The sequence below is a fragment of the Lissotriton vulgaris genome, chromosome 4_1, assembly GCF_964263255.1.
Source record: "Lissotriton vulgaris chromosome 4_1, aLisVul1.2, whole genome shotgun sequence".
Classification (NCBI taxonomy): domain Eukaryota; kingdom Metazoa; phylum Chordata; class Amphibia; order Caudata; family Salamandridae; genus Lissotriton; species Lissotriton vulgaris.
Genome location: NC_141691.1, coordinates 132612651 through 132635695, shown reverse-complemented (window position 1 = coordinate 132635695; position 23045 = coordinate 132612651). Strand labels below are relative to the sequence as shown.

The 23045-nt window shown below is 45.3% G+C and overlaps 1 protein-coding gene across 3 annotated transcripts in view; it reads right to left on the bottom strand.

Annotated features, from left to right (window-relative positions):
- The window catches only part of LOC147718469 (uncharacterized), a 264056-nt gene that overhangs the window by 110629 nt on the left and 130382 nt on the right, over positions 1-23045 (bottom strand). For 2 of the 3 annotated variants that reach the window (XM_086918391.1, XM_086918389.1), the window contains exon 7: positions 3226-3356. In XM_086918391.1, the coding sequence (XP_086774517.1) occupies positions 3226-3356 (131 nt within the window). The remainder of the gene's footprint in view (positions 1-3225; positions 3357-23045) is intronic. The other variant, XM_086918390.1, reaches the window with a different exon arrangement.

Below are 23045 nucleotides of genomic sequence, written 5' to 3'. Positions count from 1 at the left end.
TACAGGAGGCCTCAATCCTACTCATCGCTTTGGCTTAACCTTTACAGCCAGAAGGATCAGCAAACACATTCAGAAAAGTAGAGCAGTTTGAGCTCCTGGCCCTAACGCCATCCCAACCTCAATTTATAAATAGGATGTTGAGTTCTGGTCCAACTCCCTGGAAAAGCTTTTCGGAACATGCAGAGTCACGTATTCCATTCAGTCATCTTGGCACGGTTCTGCTTTACATTCAACTTACAAGATCGGTCCAGTGGCAGCCCCAGACAGCTAGAGTCTCATCGTGATGTTGGATGTAGAGACCAAATACTTCGCCTATCTTCTATTGGAAGATCTTGACGCCTGGGCTAAGTCTAGAAATCTAATTCAATTTAATCAAACCGGCTTCAGACCTTTCTCTGGCACCACCGACAATCTGGTGGCTATTATAATGCCTGCAGCAACAACAAAAATAAGCAAGGGCGAGGTTCTCTACGGATGTTTCATAGACTACAGTAAAGCTTTTGAACACGTAAATCGCCAACTGCTATGGTCCAAACTCACTGCCTGGCAAATTCCATCACCATTACTGCATGGTTTCAATTGCTTTACTACCTCATCTGGGCCAGAGTAAAATAGGGAAATAACACAATTTCCAGTAAAATCAAGACCCATCACAGTGTTAAATATGGGTGTATGCTGGCCTCTTTACATTTTAATTTGTACATCTGCGTTCTACTGCCTGACTTGGACTCCGCTGTTAGCCAGGCTCCTAAACTTGCAAAATGCTCTATAACTGCGTTGCTCTATGTAGTCCTCCTCATTCATACAACATCGGGGCTACAAGGATTGATTAATGCACTGCACTGACAGCAGTTCAAACGAAATGACGGTAAATTTAGAGAAAACTAAAATCATATGGTTCGAAAAAAACAAAAACAGGTGTCTGGTCCTTGGACAAACACCGTTTGATTCAATCCAATAAATAGAAATACCTTGGATGCTGGCCAGATGACAAAGGACGTCACTTAACGCATCTCAAGTCACTGAAGCCATAAATCGCCTCTCAAACCTTGTTAAAAACAACAAAATGGCCTAAGTCTGAAACCATCTTGAAGATAGTCCACACAAAATTCATTCCAAGGCTGGCATATGGTACAAAGCCATTTTCAGGGAAATTTGGTGTCTTTTTTTAACAAAGTACAGAGTAACATCTTCAGGTCACCTGCCCAGATTAGGCAGCAATTCAGACTAAGCGACCAACAAGTTGTACAGAAAGCTAGTTTCCTGAATTATATGCACTCACCACGAGTTGCCAACAAGAGGCTCCTTAAAGGATCTAATCAGGACTTAAATAATGTCCTCCAACCTACAGGGTCATAATCGCTGGTCAAATGCCCTTACGGAGGGTCTAAAAATGGAATGGTAGGTGTTGCTGACTTATGGAATCAACGTGTGCCCCATACAGCTTCCTTTAGGACAGACCGACATAGCTTAAAGCGAATTAACTACACTCACTTACTCATTGACAGTCATGAGCGTAAAGGGATTCAAAGGTACCTCACTGAACCATTTATTGTTTATTACAAACTGAGGTTTTGCCAGATTCAGATGGGATGCTTTTCATCACTAGAACTTCTGGCTTCATGGGCGACCCAACTAGCCTCCAACAAGTATTGCCAAAGTCATCTGCATCAGGAAACATTAGCACATCTTCATTGCATTCGTCCTGGTTTAAACAGCGAATGTAGATCATACATTCAATGGCCCCTGATTCACCAGTGGGTACCGTAGGTTCATGCAGCCATTTACTTCTTGTTAAAAGGAGAGCACCCGCGAGCGATAGTAAGACTTTACGATTATTTGCTATATTAGAAATATCATTAAGGAACGCAAATTTGTTAACTTCCCCAGCAGGAACCTAGCCTACCCCTACTTGGATGACTTTCACTGACTAAAGGAGTATATGTGGTCACAGCAAACAGGCTGCTAGTAAAGGGTTGTCATCTTTTTTCAATTTCCCTTTACGAGCAATTCCTTCAGCGACAGTCTTAAGTTGATAACTTGTGAGTCTGCACGTCCTCAGTGCACAAAGGTTTTGCAATCATTGGTGTCTGTTTATGCAGACCTCTCATTTACTTATCAGACAATTCTGTTCCTCTGCCCTGAGCAAAGACAGTTTGAAGCAACATCACTTTGAAACCGCACATATTTTCACTCGTTAATGACACTAGAGGACTGGGCATTGGCAAATATGATGATTTGTGCTTATTTTGATCAAATGTTTTACCTTTTTATTGTCGTTAGTTAGATAAATCAATTGGCTTTTGAAATGTTTGCTTGTATCCTCTGATTTGCACTGGACTTCACACTTTATTCTGCAAAAGGTAGATCACCTTTTAAATTAATGCAGTACTGTAAACAACAATGTTACCCTATGCATTGTTGTAGGCGTCGACAGACATATTTAACCAACCAACAAACTCCGCTTTAGAGTTTCCCGGCCCCTATTATGGACCTGCTGTGGTTTTGTTTTTGTTAATGCTCATTGTGTTACTGTTAATTTGTATATCCTTATTTTATATAGGAAACTGCAACCAGTCTTATGTGCGTTTTGCAATTTGTAATGAGATTAATGTGCTTGATTTGTAATTTATTTTTTACTTGTCTGACCTTTAATTGACTTGATTGCCCAAATAAAGTAAAGTAAATAGTGAATTGATTGTGTACTTATTTCAATAGAAAGGTAGTACTTTAGAAAGTGAAAAGAGAAAAAAGAATACAAATTATATAAACAGTGGATGCTGTGTAGTGATCGCATCCAGAGCGGATTGCCAAAAAAAGAAATATTAGTTTATTCATTGACATGAAAATCGTAAATGCATGTATTGTGGTCTGACAAAACAGAAGGGACACACGATTTCGTGGAATGTTTTAAAATTGAAAGCATTAAGAGACTGTGTTGAAGTCCCACCTGTACGAGTCAATGTAATACGAAGTTAAACCTTTTTCATTTTAAGAACCTATTTGAAATATATCTTCTCATTTCCTTGGAACATTTATCACACCTTTTAAAATAGATTCCCCTCGTATACAGCATATGCTAGGTTTTGTTGACTTTGTATAACTCATATGGATGTTAATGCAGAGGTCTGTCAGCAGCCATAAATGAGACAAGTTGACACATTACTACATATTACGTCACAGTACTTGGCAGGTTTGTGGAAAACACTTCATCACATATTGTACCATTACTGTATTTTCTGGGCTAAGAGGGGGAGTAGAATCAAATCCTAACTGAAACCGCTTCTGCTTCTCACAATAGGCCTTCCACGTCTCCTCGTTGAATCCATAATTGAAATAGTCAGACAGGTCCGCTCCTGGGTAAAAGAAAGAGACAGATTGGGATGAGAAGAAGCTGGTTTAATATATAGGCAAGGAAACATTATCTTAACCTTTAGTTTCTAAAATTGATTTTGTTTTTGTCAGTTTCACAAATTATCAACGTGCACTCCGATCATATGCTTGAGGACAGCCTACATGGCTGAAAGCAACACAGTAGGTTTATAAAGTTCACGTTTGACTCTAGTAATAATCTCATTCCTCTTAAAAATGTGAATATCACAGTCACATTCATCCAACCCTCCTCTGCTGTTGTATTTACATGTATCCACCATCAAAAGGAGGATATGAGAGATGGAGGTGAAGGGGAAGGCAGAGAAAGTCAAATATGAAATAATAGCATAAGATTACAATAAACACACATATCTTCAGTGGAGTCTACCTCGACAACTAAATGCCCCTAGGGCAGGTACTGGAGAACTTGTGTGTTAAGGAGAAAATAAAATGTGATGAAATCGCGCTACCCTAGACATTAGTAGAGAGCGATACGTGGTTAAATGAGCAATATATGCCTTCGTTTCACAAAGATGTAATTTAGGTTAAAGTTCACCAGAATGCAGAAACATGATGTTCAGCAAGTTTCTCTTCAATGGGAAAATATGTTTACCAAGCTTTGAAGAGATTGTAATCACAGCACACAAGCACGTATTTCATTGTCAGTATGAGATGTGGCTTCGAAAATATTGGGCAAAGGTCACTTTAGTCTAAAGCATACAGAGTCAGATAAGAAGTCCTGGAAACAGAGCAAATACACACTCGGGAAGGGGAGGTAAATATTTTGTTAAAGTTTGTTAGAACTATGACACAGATAACGTAGAGAAAAGGTTACGAGTTTAAAGGACTTCATGACTTACTATTGACTTTTTTAGACAATTGGGCATAGTTCATTACTTTTTCAGCTATAGAAACAGCTGCCTGAGAGCAGCAAACCGAGATCAGTTTTTCAGCTCTGCGGAAGGGATTGGTCTCCAGGCCATAATAAGTAAACCTACTTATGCCTTGCTAAAAGAAGTCTTGCCTTTTTTTATTCCAGTTTTCCCCGAACATTTGGCGAACCAGCCAGGAGTCCCATTTGCCCTTGACCGACTGGTGTCACAGGAACAACACCTACCCTTCACTGCATAGAATACTGTGCATTTATGACAATGTATGAAGAAACCATGTTACCTAAAGTTCTGCCTATTCACGGGGACGGGTAGGACGCAGAGATTGCCATCTTTAAGGTGAGGACAATGCAGACTCTTTTCCATGTTTGTATATATGACTTGTATGTTTGGTAATGGTAAACATGGATAAAATGCAAATGAGGTATCGCATGAAAGATTGTGTATGAACATTGCACAATATTAGGTTAAGGCACTATGTAGTCGGTAGAGAGTTTTTCCCCAATATAAATACGGAAGTGGTCAATTGTGGGTGGTTCAAAGTTGGGAGACCAATATATTTTCCAATATTTTGACACAGAGGGACTGGCTGAAAGCCGATTTCACTAAACTTTATCTCCAGTAAGAATTGAACACTCAAATCACTATCCCAAACCTAATGTCTGGAAGCCACCCCATGGCATAAGAGGCGCATGGTTTGACGGTTATCCTCTCAAACGCGGAGGGAAGTGACCAATGACTACCGACATAGTATGTAGTTTAGAGTAAAAAAAATGTCACTGATTTTAGAAATACGTTTAAGGTGTTCATATTTAAGAAAAGATATATGTTCTTGATGAATGTGTGTATGTACATGTTTATAGAAATGTGGCCACAGAGTAATGTTGTTTTATAATGTGCTGATGCTGAACGTGTAACTAAGAAATATTTTATTTATTTATTTATTTTATTTATAGGTTTGTATAGCGCTGGAATCAACTCACAGTGGAGTATCTCTGCGCTTTGACGCCTGAAGAACACCAGGAGATAGATGGGGGTGGGAGCTAAATTTCATTTTTGAACAGTAAGGTTTTTAATTGTTTCCGAAATTTTAAATGGTCTGTGCATTGTTTAAGTGACAGGGGGAGTTTGTTCCATAGAGTAGGTCCTGCTATGGAAAGTGCCTTGCTCCCGTGTCTGGCTTTCTTGGCCCGTGGCACCAGCAAAAGAAGATTATTACTGGACCTAAGAGATCGAGTGGGGGTGTATGGAACAAATTTATTTTCCAAATAGGCAGGCCCTTGTCCATTTAAGCACTTATGAATCAGGCAACATGTTTTAAATTGCGTTCTCTGCCGGACTGAAAGCCAATGAAGTTGGTCAAGAAGGGGTTTGGAAGCAGTTCTGGGAGGGGCATAAAGGACCAAACGAGCCACAGTATTCTGGATGACTTGAAGTTTGGCCAACACCCCTTCATTGGCAGAAAGCAGTAGACCATTGCAATAATCAATCCTGCTTAGAACAAGTGCCTGAACTAAGGTTCTCCTCACCGAATCAGGCAGAAGAGGAAAGACCTTGCGCAGTAGGCTGATGGTATGAAAGCATAAACCTGAGATATAGTTAACATGTTGCTTGAGTGTCAGGTCTTGATCCAGACGGACCCCTAGATTCTTTACAATCGACTTGGGTTCAGGAACAACTCCCAAGTCGCTGGGCCACCAATCCGGGGACCAAAGCAGTTTAGCTTCTCCAAACAACATAACCTCAGTTTTACTGACGTTGCATTGAAGGCAGTTGGCCGACATCCATTGTGCCACTGCCTTCATACCGGCTGAAAAGGAGCTCTTCACTTCAGCAGAGAGAGTTTTGAACGGGAAGAGGAGCTGCGTGTCATCAGCATATGACACGGGGATGAAGCCATACTTACGCATCACTCCTTCCAGGGGTGCCACATAGATGTTGAAAAGAGTGGGGCTCAAACAAGAGCCCTGTGGCACCCCTTTGGAAATCTCTAGCTGCGCTGACCGATACCCACCCATGGTGACACTCTGGGTGCGGCCGGATAGAAAGCTCTTTAGCCAGGCAAGGGCTTTATTTTTGATCCCGGCGTTCGACAACCGTTCTGTCAAGATGGAGTATGACACGGTGTCGAACGCCGCTGATAGATCTAACAAAATCAGGATCACTGAAAAGCCCTTGTCTTGGTACATGTGCAAATCGTCAGTCACAGATATCAAAGTGGACTCCGTGCTATGCCTCGGCCTAAACCCAGACTGAGAATAGTCAAGGACGTCAGCCAATTCAATATACTTGGATAGATGAAAATTTACATGCTTTTCAGTTATTTTCCCAATAAAGGGTAGCAATGAGATTGGCCTTAGATTAGCCAATTCGGACCAAGGAATGGCGGTTTTTCCTAATGGGTCTGACGAGGGCTCTTTTCCATTCTTTAGGGACGTGGCCGGAACTAAATGAAAGATTCACAAGTTGCTCAAAAATAGAAGAGAGCTGCTCTTTCAGAGCAGGTATTATCCTAGCTGGGATAATGTCATCCGGACTGACAGATTTCCTATTTTGTGAGGGATAATGTAAAACTTTAGGAAAGGAAGTTTTCAACAGGTAAAACATCAAGTGACTAGAAAAAATGCTGGGTCTGGTGGCTTAGTGGACTACTGCGTCCTCTGTAGGGGCCTGTGTTTGACCTCGTGGTTGCAGGTTAAAATCCCGGTAGGTCCAATAAGCCTTTCATCATTCTGAGGTTGATTAAATGAGTACCACGGAGTTGGGTAACAAACATCTGTAGTTCAGCACCAAGAATAAGCCTGGACGGTGAACTCTGCTCCGCTATTGGAATTTTCCGCACTCCTCAGAGCTCAGTTTTTTTTCTCGCTCACGCTCCACAATGTCAAGTTGGCGAGCGTGAGAAATAAACCTCCCCGCGCTCATCAATATCTAGTGAATGAGGGAGAAAAATAAACTCCCTGCGCAATCTTTCAACACTGCAGTCGGATTTCTCAATGCAAGTGGTCGCGTATGCTGTCGACCACTTGCGTTCAAAAACCTTCCGTTCACATTGAGAAAGCTGACAATCGGGTAGAAAATCTACCTGAGCAGCAGAAAGAAAGTAGCGCCCTCTTGAGCTACGCATGGTGCTGTTCGCGATGATTTTTCAGCGCAGGGCAATCGCCCAGTGCTGAAAATCACAGCGAACTGAATGACCCTAACGCCCGGCGGAACTCTGTGCAGTGCGGCAGAGTTTTTTGTCACTTCGCGGAAACTCTGTGAAGTCCGCCCAGGCCTAGCCAAGATACTATTGGGTGAAAGTGCACTTTACAAATATATATGCTATTATAAAAAGTTGCTAGAAATATGGTGACTATGGAGACTCCCCTTGAACATATGACAAATACTTTTCCTGTTGATCAGAAAAAGTTACAGAAATATTGTAAAGAGTGGTTTATGACTACCCAAAAATATATGCATTCCTGGCCAAAGAAAGGGACATTTGACAATAAAATCTTAGAACACACTATCACGTACCTTAAAAGTAAATATACAGGAGTTAAGTTAAGGAAGCGAGAAGCCACCTTTAGCCTGCTGGCGAGTCTTTTGTGAAAAGCCTAAAAACTCCTTAAATATTGATACAACGTGTACCTTTTCCGCTTGCTCGCTCCCATATGACCCCAAAGGTAACTCTCTGAAGGTACCCAGTATTTATCAATTAGCGCAGTTACAGGCAGTGGCATCTGAGAACGCAGAGGTTGTGACCCCTCCAAAGATACTATCTATTGTTGCCTTACAGATGTCAAGGCCAAAATACACAAGTGCTCCCAAACAACAAACAAATGCAGGTGATTCTCAGTTCCCAGGAAAATTGGAAGCACAGTTCACTTTACATTTAGATCATGTCTCTCCCCAGGAGGTTGGAGACGAAGTGGGGGGTCCAGGAGATGATGACGATTGGTCACATATCTCATCAACGTCACATTTGTTAGAAAAAAAAGAGACATAACAGGAAGGGTAGTCAAAAGCGGGTGTCTAACCCACAATGAAGAGTTGCAGATGATGCAAGGTGGAATTATTATGTAGATAGGGCTGTACCATGAGAAAAAGATGAGGATTTTTAAAAGACGGAGGATGATTCACCACCTTGGCAAAAGGAGACAGAAAGCATTATAGAGAGAGAGAGAGACGCAGAGAGAGAATCACATCATGATAATGTATCAGAACGATTTCAGGGAAATTTTGAGAAGATGGCAGACAGAATAGAATCAGTATATAGGTACGCAGATGACGGGTGAAATGCTTCAATATCAGGAGGCTAGACGACCCACTTACAACACTAGCACCCGAGAAAGGCTCTTCATCAATTTTGGTCAAAGGGATAGGTCAATGTTGTCGCCCAGCCATTCTAATATGTTTATGAAGACACCTACAGAAGGAGAGCAGGGCCCTTTCTCTAATATTAGGAAACCTCGAGCAACAGAGCTCTAGAGGTTACAATTTCAAGGAACGCATGGCGAGACATATCCCAGAAAATGATTTTGTGAGGTTACAGGGGAATTGATGCAAAGTGACAGACCAATACCACAGTTGAGTGTTCAATCAGCTCCACATGGCAATGATCTAACTCCCGATGAGATAGTTGGCCAAGGAGAAAATAGGTGGTATAATGTAGTACCCTATATAGGCAATTAGGCAGGGGTGGACTAAAGGTTTAGCCTCGCAGATAAGCCCATGTGAGAGAAGAGTCCTTTGATCCACATGACATGGAAAATGCGGAAGATTGTATTCTCTATGATGAGGAGATGCAGACAGGGATTATCCCTATATGCGACGGAGGCTGCACATATGGCAAAAGTATGCCGGACAGCATAATCCCTAACATCACTTTATACCTGTGGACCTGATGCCTGACACATAAGGCATATATTCCATACCAGAAACTGATACGCAAAACCTCAGAAAGCTTTAATCACTGCTTACAGAGGGAGCAGGAAAATGGATTAGGGCCTTTGAAAAACAAACTGCAGGTGTTACCCTGGCAATAGGGGCCATAAAGTTCGCTTAGTTCCCTTACAGGAGATGAGACAGACACTCTTCTGTTAGGCTGGAGTGAGGAATGTCACCCTTAGTGTACCAAAGTGAGAGGGGTCTCCCTTTAACTCAGTCCGGATAGTAGTCTGGATCAGCTGAGGACAATGTATCCTGATAAGCCAAACATTGGGTCTCTCATGGCTCCGTCAATGCAGCCAAATGAGGACCCCACTCAATTTCTCAGTAGGATGAAAGAGTAATGGATTCAAGAAGAAGGTCAAGGTTGGGAAGTAACAGGAGGAAATACTGTGTTGTTTTCTAATGTAGTAAAAATGGGTTTACCCTCTGATGTGCAGTATCATCTTGATAACATAGTGGCATTAGAAGCCAAACCTTGGACAGAGATAAAGGCGCACATTCTAAAATGCTGTAAAGCGAAACAAGAAAATAGAGAAACAAGCAAGAGGTAACGGAGAAAGCAGCAACCAAGGTAATGCAGCAACAACTAGCAAAGAAGGGAGCAACGGAGGGGGCTGTAGTGGCAACCATCGCTCAGATGACTAATATAATTGTGCCTTGAGACCCTCTGGGTGAGTAGTGCGCTATACAAATTTTAAACTTGAACTTGATTTAATGGGTATTGTCAAATCAGGATTACAGACTACCACCACATATACTATCTATGAAAGCGTAAGGATCAAACACTAAAGTAAAGTAGGTAAAATGCAAATCCACACAGTAAGGATTAATGTCAAGCAGAATGTTGCACTGCCAAAGAACATCACAGTCCAAAAACTTGCCAGAAGGGTTGTAGAGAAAGAGAAAATTATACAGAAAATTTGGCACCAGGAGGTGGAAGATCCATTAATGGAGAAAAATACTGATGCAAACCCCAGAGAAATTTCTCTATTCAAATTTAAGGGTTCCTGAGAAAACCTTAACAGTGACCATGATATTAGTTAAAAAAGAAATGATAAAAGTAAGGCCCCAAATTTAATGTGCCAAAATAAAACACTGCTGACAACACTACACAAAATACTTTTTGGATGTGTCTTTTTTAAGGTAGAAGGGGCCAGAGGAAACCCTGCACACCACACAGACAGACATTACATGCACTAACCATCAGGACCAGATATACGCATCTCATCTGAAGAGAATACCACTGTCCAAAGGGGTATACACCAAAATAAGGGACACATCAGCACAGGTATCAGAGCCCCTTAAGGACTGAAGAGGAACTTTTGAAAAGATATGTGATATTGTTGTAACGTATCTAGGGCTCTAGTGTAAATTTCCCGATTCATGCCCTTAAATAGATATAACTTATCATATCCTTATATAGGCAAACAAATCATAACCATATTAAGACACAGCCAATGCAGTCCAAATACGGCACGGCTACTTCCCCATAGCTCCCAGAGTACAACAAGTTCTTAAAGACAACCAGCCTTCAGCAGACCGGGAAATCCCCCTGCTTCAGTATTGATTTGTCCCAGAACTCCTGGAGTGTGTAAAGAACTTCGAGTTCTTAGTGACGTTATTATGTCCACCCTTACGTCAAACTGGGCACCTTCCAGGTATAAATATGCCCAGATCTGCCCTAGCAAAACACACAGTGGTTTTGGAGCAGATCGACTAACTACTTGCCCGACGTCCTGCTGTATGCGAGTGCCGAAGGAAGCCGATCCTCCCTGCTGACGCACTGAGGGAGACGCTGTCTTTCCTCCTGCCGAGAAATCCAGCTCCAGTGTTTCCCTGCTACCCTTGCGGGTTACTGGGAGATCGAGTCCTGAGATAGAGAGAGATACTAGACCTCCATTATTCTATAACCAAGGTACGGAGCTGATTAGACCCTTAAGAGAATTCTTGGATAGATTCTTGGCAGAAACTATTTAACTCAAGCTACACCTCACTTACTTCTTTCCTTGTACTAGACTTAGGTTAGGTACACCGGGGTAGGCGTATTTTAGATGCACCAGTTGAGTACTTTTAGTCATTATTTATCATTGTATGTGTTTTATCTATTTTAAGTATCATATGGCTTAGAAACCATATAAATGCTTTTACAGTATTATTTCATAATACTCGTTTTACTGTACGCACTTTACTTCATAGCAAGTATAACAATTGTACCAATTAACTTCTCTTGCATGAGAAAGTAGACTGCTCAATAAATAACCTTTTTATTGAAAACACCCGTCTCTCTATTTCTCTGCACTTCTGGTGAAACGAAGCATGCACGATTGACTGAGTGAAATAGCCATCTATTGTTTCCGCTACTCTGGAGATATATTCCTTATTTCAGGGGGAACACAGTTGTCATGTTATATGGTTGTCAGAAACTAATCCCTTCTTGTGTATTCGAGAAAGTTTCTAGTGACCTCCGAGCTAGCTGGCACACACAATTAAGTCTAACATATTCAATAGAGACTTAGTCGACCTCAGTCCTACGTCTAAACTATTGTTTATGTTATTCGCAGAGCCTATTGGGAATATAGGAACTACACTACAATATCTTTGAGTCTGGTAAAGGTACCTCGGTTTTGATTTAGACAAAATAACTGTAAAAATTGACTGAGCTAGACAAATGTCTCAACAGTCAACAAGTAATCAATCACAGCAAATCCCCAAATTAATTATCCATCTTTATAATGATCAGGTTGTCGCCCTCTCTTAAGGCACTACCCCAGCAGAGCACCAATACCAGCACCATCTAATAACAAGTTAATGGGAGTAGTCCTCGAAAACCTAGGTATTGACTGTACATTACCTTTAGGTTTCTGGACAACAAACATCAACGTAACTGCACCCTTCAGGATTGGGGGCTAGAAGAATTAATACCCTAAAACGGAGGAAGAATTATTGAACAGTATTGGCAAGGCTATAGCCAACTATTTGGAGGGTGATTCTGAGTGAGACTCTGATACATCTGGAATAGAGAAGATCTTAATACAGATAACTAAATGTAACTTTGATACCACTAGAAGAGAGGAGTTTGTTCCAAATTGTACAAAACCCGTTGCACTTGTCCAACCGATAATGAGGTAGCTTCTAGAGGAGCCATTGGATTAGTAATGGTCAGGAAGGATAAATATGCGTTGATTGATCCACCCACCCCTCTTGCCACCCTGACCTGGACCAGTGGACATCCTGGCCACTAAGAAAGGGTTCAAAAGGACATTGCAGGGAAAGTTATTAATTATAGCAGTACTGGCATGGGTACTCTTCCTGATTGTGTGCTGTTTCTCGTACATAACAAATGCTTTTAACACAGGGACAAGTAGGAAATAATGAAATTGAACTAAATAATACAGAATTAGTTCCCTACACACAACAGTTAAATGGCATATCCCAAGTGGGCCTATGAGAAACATCATGAACATCACTAAAAGTAAAGGCATGAAAAAGCAGTAGTATGAATGATGAATGTATACAGTGATGTTTTGAATGTAACCAATCAATAATCGTGTATGGTGACCTCTCGTTGAAAGGGCGGATAAAATTGGACTTAGGGGTGCATGAAAACAATTTATCTGGTCCCAAATTTCTCCTACTGACAAAAAGTACTGTTGACTCTTACCTGCAAGAACACACCTGAGTTACTGTTGAGGACATCGGATGATGTAACCAGCTTTCTTGCATTTTGTGAAGGTCTCTGCGAATCTCCCACTTGGGGTCTAACTGACTATACTAACAATTTTCACCTTTTTGTTCATGAATCTGAAAGATTTGCACTTGTAGTTCTTAACATCCTAGATACAAGTGCCAAAAATGCCTTTGTAACTGAAGTACCACAGAGGCTCACAGTACAGCATATTTGTCTGAGCTAACAGACTGCTAAGTTCTTCCTTAAACAGGTGTTCCGGAGAAAGGAACTCACGGATACCTAGTAGGGCCACCCTGAAATGACTGCCCAACAAGTTTACATTCATAACTATATTCGTAAATGGAAGGATCCAAGGTTCAGCCGACCATTATTTGTAAGGATCCCACAGCAGTCAAAATCAATGGCAGGAAGCCATGGATCCACCTATCAGACATCCGTATGCACCCAACTTCACGCCAAGCACCGCCTTTGATGTAAAAGGGAAAAGAGGGGGGAAGATGATTGCAACTGTGAAGACCCTCTCCAACATCTCTGCTTTGGTGCAAATTTTCAATTCTACACGAAGAAAGTTATGTATTTTTCTTCAATTTTTCTTTTTATGTCTTTCTATGCTACTGCTGCATTTCTATAGTAATGCACGCTTAAGCTCCAATCATTATGTCACACACCTGCAAAGAGAAGTGTTTGTACATGCTAATGTGTCCAATACTATTCATGCTAGTTTGTTAGATAACATGTGGTATCAATGTGTCAGAAATCGGTTTAGAATGCATCAACGAATCATGTAGTGGGAAGGGTATGCCCAGAGGTGGGTCCTGTGCTCACTATGTCACTGTATTGAAGCTAGCCTGGCTGATGAGGGGTGATACCCCGAAACATGTCCCAGGATACTAGTTTCCTGGTCCTGGATCACCCTTTTCAGGCGTTCCAAGCAATCTGTACCAAAAGGTATTCGCTCAAAGAATCAGGCAAGATTCAATTCAATCTTAGACACTGCTAACAAACATAACATGAATAGTCCCTTGAAGCTGGACACAGATTATTTAAAAACAGATCGCAAAGGGTTGTCGAGAAGGTGTACCAGGTACCCAATGGCATCCCTACAGTGTTCCTTACAGAAAACTTAGAGTTTTGTGCAAAGGTCATGGATCCAGTCTTCAACGGTATTACTACAGCCAACCTTATACCAGACACAATCAAGTAACATTTGTAGAGTGCAACTCTATCACCACTAGGGGTACCTGGGCATCAAGGGTGTTGTGTCCACGTCGAAGAGCCAGGTCTGGAGTCTCTTCCTGAAGTCTGCTGGCGAGGATGATGTTCGGAACATGGAGAGGCAGGTAGTTCGAGGTCTTGGCGGCGATTTAGAAGAAGCAACCCCGCTGCGGTTGCGATAGATGCGGGGCATGTTGGCGAGTGAGGCGGAACCCAGGTGCCTGGAGGGTTGATAGAATTTCAGTTGATGGTTGATGTAGGATGGTCCTTGGTTGTGGAGGACTTTTTAGGCTTGCGTGAGGATCTTGAACTGGCACCTCCTCTAGATGGGAAGCCAGTGGAGGTTTTTGTGATGTGTGATCATTTGGAAAGGTCCAGGATGAGTCTGGCTCCCGTGTTCTGTATGGTCTGTAGTCTTTTTTGAGGAACAGGGTGGGGATGCAGACGTAGAGGGCATTGCCATAGTCGAGGCGGCTGGTGATGAGGGCCTGGGGATGGCCTTTCTGGTGTCAATAGGGATCCATTTGAAGATTCTGCAGAACATGTGAAGAGTATGGAAGCAGGAGGCGGCGACTGCGTTGACTTGTTGTTTCATGGTTAGTTGGTTGTCGAGGATGATTCCCAGGTTGCGTACATGGTCCGTTGGTGATGGAGTTGGTCCAAGATCAGCTGGCTACCAGCTGTTATCCTATGTGGAGGTGTTGTTCCCGAAGATCAGTACTTCTGTCTTGTCGGAATTTAGTCTGAGACAGTTGTCTCCCTTCCAGTTGGCTACATTGGTCACGGCGTTGGATATGTTTCTTTTGGCGTTGGTGGGGTCCTTGCTGAGAGAGAGGATAAGTTAAGTGTCATCTGCATAGGAGATTATGTTGAGGCCATGGAATCTGACAACCACTGCAAGGGGGAGTCATATAGGTGTTGAATAAGTTGAGGCGGAGTGATTATCTTTGGGGTAAGCTGCAAATGATGTTCTAGAGTGCGGAGGTAAAGGGAGGCAGTCGAATACTTGCGCATCTTGTGAGGAAAGAGGCGATCCACTTGAGGGCGTCTTGCTGTATGTCGATGTGGAGTCGGTTGATGAGGGTGTACTGGGAGACTGTGTTGAATGTCGCAGAGGTCGAGGAGGATCAGGGCCACAGATTCTATGCGGTTGATGATAGTTCTGATGTTATCTGTGGAAGCAATCAGTGCGGTCTTAGTGTGTGGTCGGCCCAGAATCCGGATTGTGAGGTATCCAATAGGTGGTTATGATCCAGAAATTCAGTGAGTTGTTGGTTGATGGCTTTCTCAAATACTTTGGCCAGGTAGGGGAGAACGGAGATCGGTTGGTAGTTTTTGAGATTGTTGTGGTTGGCGGAGGGTCTCTTAAGGGGGGGTCTGACTTCTGCATGTTTCCATTTGTTCGGGAAGGTTGCTGTGGGGATGGGGGGTGTTGAGGATGCTGTTGAGTTCAGAGCTGATTGGGTCTGTCTGAGGTTGAAGATGTGGTAGTGGCAGGGGTTGTTGGGCTTCCCGGAGTGGAAGGAAGACATGGTGGCTATGGTGGTTTTGGTGGTGAGAGGAGACTAGGTGGTGATTATTTGGTTGATATTCGCTGGATGGTTCAGGTCGTTGATGTTGAAAGTGGTGGGTTGCGGGTTCTAAGTTGTTGTAGATGGTGGCAATCTTGCTATGGAAGTAGTCTGAGAGGGTGCTGCAGAGTCCATGGGAGGGGTGGATGGTGTTCTCTGTGGCTGCTGGGTTGAAGAATTCCTTGCCTATTTTGAAGAGTTCCTTAGTGTGTTTGGCAGCGGTGTGGATTCGGGCAGAGATGGCTGGTTTTGTGGCTTGCTACATCTTGTGGTGTTCGTTGCTGAAGGCTGTTTTGTGAGTGGCTCTAATTGCGGGGTTCTTTTTGATGTGCTAACGCTTCTCCAGGTGGTAGCAGTTGTGCTGGTGGTCATGAGCTCTGGGGTGTACCAGCTGGTATGTTTTGAAACTTTTGTTGCGTTAGTTGGTTTCAGCGGGACGACTGTTGGCGCAGTCGGTGATCCAGGTGGAGAAGTGTTGGACGGCCTAGTCAAGGTCTTGTGAGACTTCTGGGTTGGGTGGTGGTGAGGGCCTGTGTCCACTGAGTTCTGGTGAGCTTGCTACAACTGCAGTGGGAAGAGGTGTGACGCTTTTTGATGCTGTGCTGAAAATCGGAGATGGTGAAGTGTACAATGGCGTGGTTAGTCCAGGTGAGTTCTGTGATGTGGCTGAATTTGATTTTGTGGCTGTAAGTGAAAATGGTATTGAGTGTGTGTCCAGCCTTGTGCGTGGGTTCAGAGACCAGTTGAGTGAGGCCAATGTTGCTCAGGTTCTCCAGGAGGGTAGTGGAGTTGACGCTGTTGATTTGGAAGTTGAGGTCACGAGTAGAACATACTGGTGGGAGTCGATGGTCCAGGGGGCGATGAGGTTGGAGATGGAGTAGGTCGGTCCCATGGGGTCTGTAGGCGAGGGGGCCTCTTATCGTGATCGTTGCATCTGTCAGCAGTTGGTAGTTGATGTGTTCCATAAGAAGTGCCAAGCCATCATTGGTGAGGGTGCATCATCTTGTAGCCGTCAGGCGGGGTGATGGTCATGTCAGGGTTGGAAGAGGGGTTGAACCACGTTTTGGTGAAGAAGGCGACATCAGTTGAGAGGGAGGGAATGGTGTCTATATTTCCCTTGCGTGCTTGCAGAGGGAGCGGGTGTTGAGCAGGATGCATTGGAGCGGTTCCAGGTTGTTTGTGATCTTCTGGGTGGGAGTGGTGCTGAGTCCTTCGTAGGATGTGTTGCAGGAGAAAAGGCAGTGTCGGCAGGTGAAAGGTCCTTTGGCTGATCATGGTGAGGAGGTGAAGCAGTTGTGGTTGGAGTGTCTGGGGTTCCAGATCAAGGGGTTCCTTGGCAGTATCAGTGGGTAACGGGAGGGCCAGTGGTCCTGGTGCTGGGCGCAGTCCAGTTGCAGACGGGAGCAGATGGGCTTGCCTTTGACGGGCCTTCTGTGCTCCAGCTGCGTGCAGCTGCCTCCATTTGTAGTCGTTGGCGATGGGAGGGGTTAGCAGGGAGGCGGGAGGGCGGGGACTGGCGGGAAAAAAAGGCGAGAGCGGGACAGTGACCAGCAACCCCAACCCAACCCTAGTATTAGCCCAATAGCAATCCCACAAGCAAAATTAAACACAATTAATTATAAAAAGGAGGCAGAAAGGAGTGGTGGGTCGGGAGTGTCTGCGGTCCCCTGGGACCAAATCTACATCCTCAGGGCTTAGGGCAAGTAGCTGACTCACTAGGCTGAGTGGCAGGGCAGGACAGCAGTGAATTGACCAGGAGGTCTGAGGCTGCTCATTGGGGTCGCATAGTGCCCCCCATTTGTAGTCGTGAGAGGTGGGAGTGGTTAGTAGGAGGGCAGGAATCAGGAACGGTGGGAAGCATGAAAAAATGGCAAGAGCAGGATGGTCACCTACAACCCAACCCTAAGGACAAATATTTAGTATTAGCCCAATAGCAATCCCACAAGCAAAAGTAAACAAAAAAATTAAGCATAAAAAGGGGCAGAAAGGAGTGGCGTCACAGGAGCATCAGCAGTCCTGAACCTAGGTCCTCGAGGCTTGGGGGACAAGGAGATGACTCACAAGGTTGAGTCTCAGCTGGAAACCTGGAAACAGCAAAAATCAACCACTGAATGTAAATATCACAACACAAGCATGCATGCTTTTGAAAGCTAACTCTTTACAGATGGCATTTCACCGACTCAGAGCAGATTGCCGAACCATCGCTTACACCACTTCTACAAGGAAGCCAGACAAAATTGGTGCCAACTTTAGCATACAGTAGTAAGGCACAAAGGGTAAGAGATGGCCTCCTCCTAGACAAGATCTCTATCAAAACCTTCCCGTCACTATTCCATCGGCCTATCACACATCACCTTCTCAGATGAGTCCCGAATATTGGCTAACAAAACAAACCCTGGCTAGGCAAGGGATGTTTATCAAATGATGTTTAAAACAACAAAAAAAAGTCTTCATGCAGACCGTAAACTACCATCTATGGCAGGAAATTTGCACAACAGTCCATTCGCCAGCTATAGTCATTGGCCTCTCTGGGACACTCAGACCAGCAACTCCCAATTTAAAACTACAGAGAGTCTAACCACTGATAAACAAGGAAAAGTTCAACAAGCGACGCTACACCTGAATGACAATGGCCAGGTACACCACGCTGAAACCCCAACCATATCTTGACTCTGGGTTCAGCGTTCACAGCACAGGGAGGTTTCTGAACTATTGAGTGGGGTGCATTCCCTCTCTCCTATCATGGCAACGCACAGAGGGAAGTGAGTTGTGCTGGCTATGCGGACAGAGCCCCGAAACTATGTTCACATAATATGCCTGTACATCTCCACCCTGGAGGATCGCAAATTCATACTAAAACCAATGTTTAACAGTAGGGGGTTAAACCTGTTTCATACCAATGGACGCAGAGCTGAACTATAACCTGGCGAAATACCGGGTGAGAGTCAAGCGTAGGTTTGGAAAAAACGCACTCAAATCCGATGAAATAACGAGTAACGAAAAGGTTGATGACTCTAACCCTCTTTGTACAGACAGACAGATGATTATGGCTTTCTTGCTGCATTTTGCACAGCCTTGACACATCATTGAACATTTGCTCACTACCCTCTACGCCAGGCCCCCAACGAAGGAAGCTGGAAATCGAACTGTGTCTGGCCAAGACTTCCGCGGCCGAGCCCTTTGATTTTAATTAACTGCCACTTTGATAAATTTGCACAATTGCACTGCTAAGCTTACCCTTATTTATTTATTTATTTAAGGTTTTTATAGAGCGCGTAATCACCCGGGAGTATCTCAGCGCTATACCTAGTAGTCAGACAGGGGCACAGAACAGGAGATTAGGAGGGTTTGGGAAAGAGAAGGGTTTTGAGTGATTTTCTGAAACGGAGATGGTTGGGTTCCGTTCTAAGTTTCAGAGGCAGCGCATTCCACTGCTTGGCTGTGTGCACCGAGAATCGGCGTCCTCCTGCCCGGGCTTTCTTCACTCTCGGTACCACTAAGAGGTTTTCGTGGTCCGATCTGAGCGCTCTGGCCGGTCTATAGGGGGTGATGCAGTTTTTGAGGATTGGAGGACCTTCTTCGTGAAGCGTTTTGTGGGCCAGGCAGAGAGCCTTGAACACCACCCTCTCCCTGACCGGCAGCCAGTGCAGCTTCATCAAGGCGGGTTTCGCGGATGTTCTGGCTGGGGTGCCCGTGAGCATCCGGGCAGCAGCGTTCTGAATTTTCTGCAGAGTGTAAAAGGTTGCTTCCGGGGCTCCCAAGTAAATGGCATTACAGTAGTCCAACCTGGACACAATCAGGCCCTGGATCAACAGTTTCCGGGAGTTAAAAGGTAGCAGGGGGAGGACTTTCCTGCATGACCTGAGAAGGCCGAAGCAAACGCCGGCCGTCTTCTTTGCCTGTGTCCTAAAGGTGAGATCTTTCTCCAGCCATACCCCTAGGCTCTTCACCTCCGCTTTGGGGGAAGGTGGTTCTCCGAGGCAGGCAGGCCAGGTGTTTGGGGGAAGGGAGATCTCTCTGTGCCCCAGGAGTAGGATCTCCGTTTTTGACCCATTGAGCTTTAGGGCAGAGTCATTCATCCACTGATGAATTTTGGAGAGGCAGCCATGGAGGTCCGAGGGGTCTTGCTTGGGGTGGGAAAGCGTTACCACCAGCTGTGTATCATCAGCATAACTGATGATGGTTACTCCAAATGGAGTAACCACTTCCTCCAGTGTGGCCATATACACGTTAAATAACGTGGGGCTAAGTGACGAGCCCTGGGGCACGCCACACCGGAGAGGGATGGTAGGAGAGCGGCTGTCACTTTCCCAGACTTGGAAGGAACGTTGGTCGAGAAATGACGCAAGCCACTCCAGAGCTTTGTCCTTCACTCCGACATTCCCCAGGCGTTGGATAAGGACCTGGTGGCTAACAGTGTCGAAAGCCGCACTGAAGTCTAGGAGGATCACTGCCACTGATCCTCCCGTGTCCAGAATGTCTCTGGCCTTCTCCACTGCTGCCAGGAGTGCTGTGTCAGTGCCTTGGCCTGGTCTGAAACCGGTTTGAGAGCTCTTGAGCAGATGGTTGGTTTCCAAGAACTCAGACAGTTTTTTGTTGACCAGTTTCTCCGCGACCTTGCCCGCCCATGGGAGGAGGGAGATGGGTCTATAATTAGATAGATCTGCTGGATCTAGGGAAGGTTTCTTGAGGAGACCCTTAACGACCGCCGCTTTCCAGCTCGGCGGTACTTCTCCTTGAAGTAAGGAGGTATTAATCAGTGCGGTCAGCGGGGGCACTATGGTATGGATGATTTTTTTTAGGAACCGTATAGGCACCGGGTCGCTAGGGGCGCCACTCTTGATGGATGCAAGTGTGGTGGCTACTTCCTCCCTGGTAACCGGTCCGAATGAAGGCAGGTGAGGGGAGGATGGTTTCCGGGGGTTCGGGGGGAAGATGCCGTTTTCCCCTTCATTAAAAGCGGCAGCGGTCGCAGGGAGGGAGGCGAGAATCTTTTTGATTTTTTCATCAAAGAATGAAGCTAGGTTGATACATTTGTTCTCCGCTTCTTTGGGGCTCAGATGTTTCTCAGGGGGGTCAGGGACCTGAAGGAGCTCTTTAAAAATAAGGAAAGTTTCCCTGGCGGAGCAGCAAGAATTTTTTATTTTTTCATCATAGAAGACGCTTTTGGCTCTGCGGAGTGCCATTTTGTATGTTCTCATGGCTGTCTGGAATAATTCTTTTTTATTCGCAGACTTGTCCTTCCTCCATAACCGTTCTGACTTTTTGCATTCCTTTCGTAGGGCATTTAGTGCAGGGGTGTACCAAGGGGCGGGGTTGATCCTCTTGGCATGTTTGAGCGTGCTCGTTTGGGGGATAAGATCGTCTAAGGAATGGGTAAGCCAGTCGTTAAATTCTCTATCCGCAGTTTTGGGGTCCAAAGAGGGGAGGGGGGTGGATTCTCTCAGCTTAGCTTCCCATATCTCGGGTACCAGCTTGTGCCAGCGGCGCGCAAGGGTCCTGGCTTTAGGTGTTTGCGTCGGAGTGGATTTGAGACGCCAGTGCATGGGGATCAAAAAGTGATCAGTCCATGGGTAAGAGATGGGTGTCTCGGTTTTAAAGTTATTGAGATTCGTGAAAATCGGATCCAGAAGCTGGCCTTTTTCGTGTGTAGCTTGTGCATTCATAAGATGCAGGTCAACTGAGGAGAGGTCTGTCAATATGTTGGCTGCAGGGTGATCCGTGGGGTCAAGGAAATGGATATTGAGATCTCCAAGGAGAAGGAAGTTGGAGGCAGTGGATGCCTTTAGTGTAACATGATCCATCAGAGAACTGGGGAATTCCCCAAGTGGACCTGGCGGTCGGTACACTAACAGTCCTGGAAGGGAGACTGTAGGCGAAATTTGTAGGGTGAAGTTGCAGCTCTCACAGTCTTTGATATTGCCAAAGTGAATCCTACAGGTGAGATGGTCCTTGTATAGGATGGCTAGGCCTCCACCTCTGCCGACCGGTCTATTTGCGAGACGTATTTGGTATCCGGGGGGAACGGCGTTGACTATATCGAAGTCGCTGTGCGGCGTTAGCCATGTTTCTGTAAGAAACAATATATCCAGCAGATGATTTTGAACGAGGAGGTTTATTTCGTGGGCATGTCTAACTAGGGACCTGCAGTTAAGAAGTCCGAGCCGGAGGGTTTGTTGGTGTGCCAGATCCTCCGGTGGGTTGCATAGGGTACAGCCCAGAAATGGGGTATCTTCCCTGAGGATATGTGAGCAATTGGGGTGTTTGCTCGGGTTCAAAGCACGGAGCCTGTCCTGCGAGTAAGATATTCGGCCTTGGGAATCGGGCATGGTGTCTGGGCCTAGGGCCGTCTGGGCCCGGACGGGCCCAGACGGGCTTGCCTTAGGCGCGCCTTCGGCGCGCAGACGGCGCGCCCGCTGCGCCCGTCCGCTGCGCGTCCGGTGGAGGCACATGTGTTTATGGGGATTTCGGAGGGAGTGGCCTCAGAAAAGGAGGCGTGTCCTACACCGGGAATCCCTCTCCCGCGTCAGCGCTGACCTCGGCTGGGCGGGGGGGGTCAGGTCTGATAAAGTGCCTAAGTGTAGCAGCGTTTTTCAAGTAAGCAGGATTAAAAACACAGTATACACAAGTAAAAGCAGAAAGTTCTAAAGTTAAAAACCTCCCGGCTGTGCCTCAGGAGTCTACCAGGTATTAAGGCTCCGCTCGTATTCAGCGCGTCTAAATACTGGAAGGGGGCGTGGCTTAGCTCAGGGGGCGTGGCTCCACGGCGGGCGGGAACTGTGCCTGCACCGGGAATCCCTCTCCCGCGTCAGCGCTGACCTCGGCTGGGCGGGGGGGTCAGGTCTGATAAAGTGCCTAAGTGTAGCAGCGTTTTTCAAGTAAGCAGGATTAAAAACACAGTATACACAAGTAAAAGCAGAAAGTTCTAAAGTTAAAAACCTCCCGGCTGTGCCTCAGGAGTCTACCAGGTATTAAGGCTCCGCTCGTATTCAGCGCGTCTAAATACTGGAAGGGGGCGTGGCTTAGCTCAGGGGGCGTGGCTCCACGGCGGGCGGGAACTGTGCCTGCACCGGGAATCCCTCTCCCGCGTCAGCGCTGACCTCGGCTGGGCGGGGGGGTCAGGTCTGATAAAGTGCCTAAGTGTAGCAGCGTTTTTCAAGTAAGCAGGATTAAAAACACAGTATACACAAGTAAAAGCAGAAAGTTCTAAAGTTAAAAACCTCCCGGCTGTGCCTCAGGAGTCTACCAGGTATTAAGGCTCCGCTCGTATTCAGCGCGTCTAAATACTGGAAGGGGGCGTGGCTTAGCTCAGGGGGCGTGGCTCCACGGCGGGCGGGAACTGTGCCTGCACCGGGAATCCCTCTCCCGCGTCAG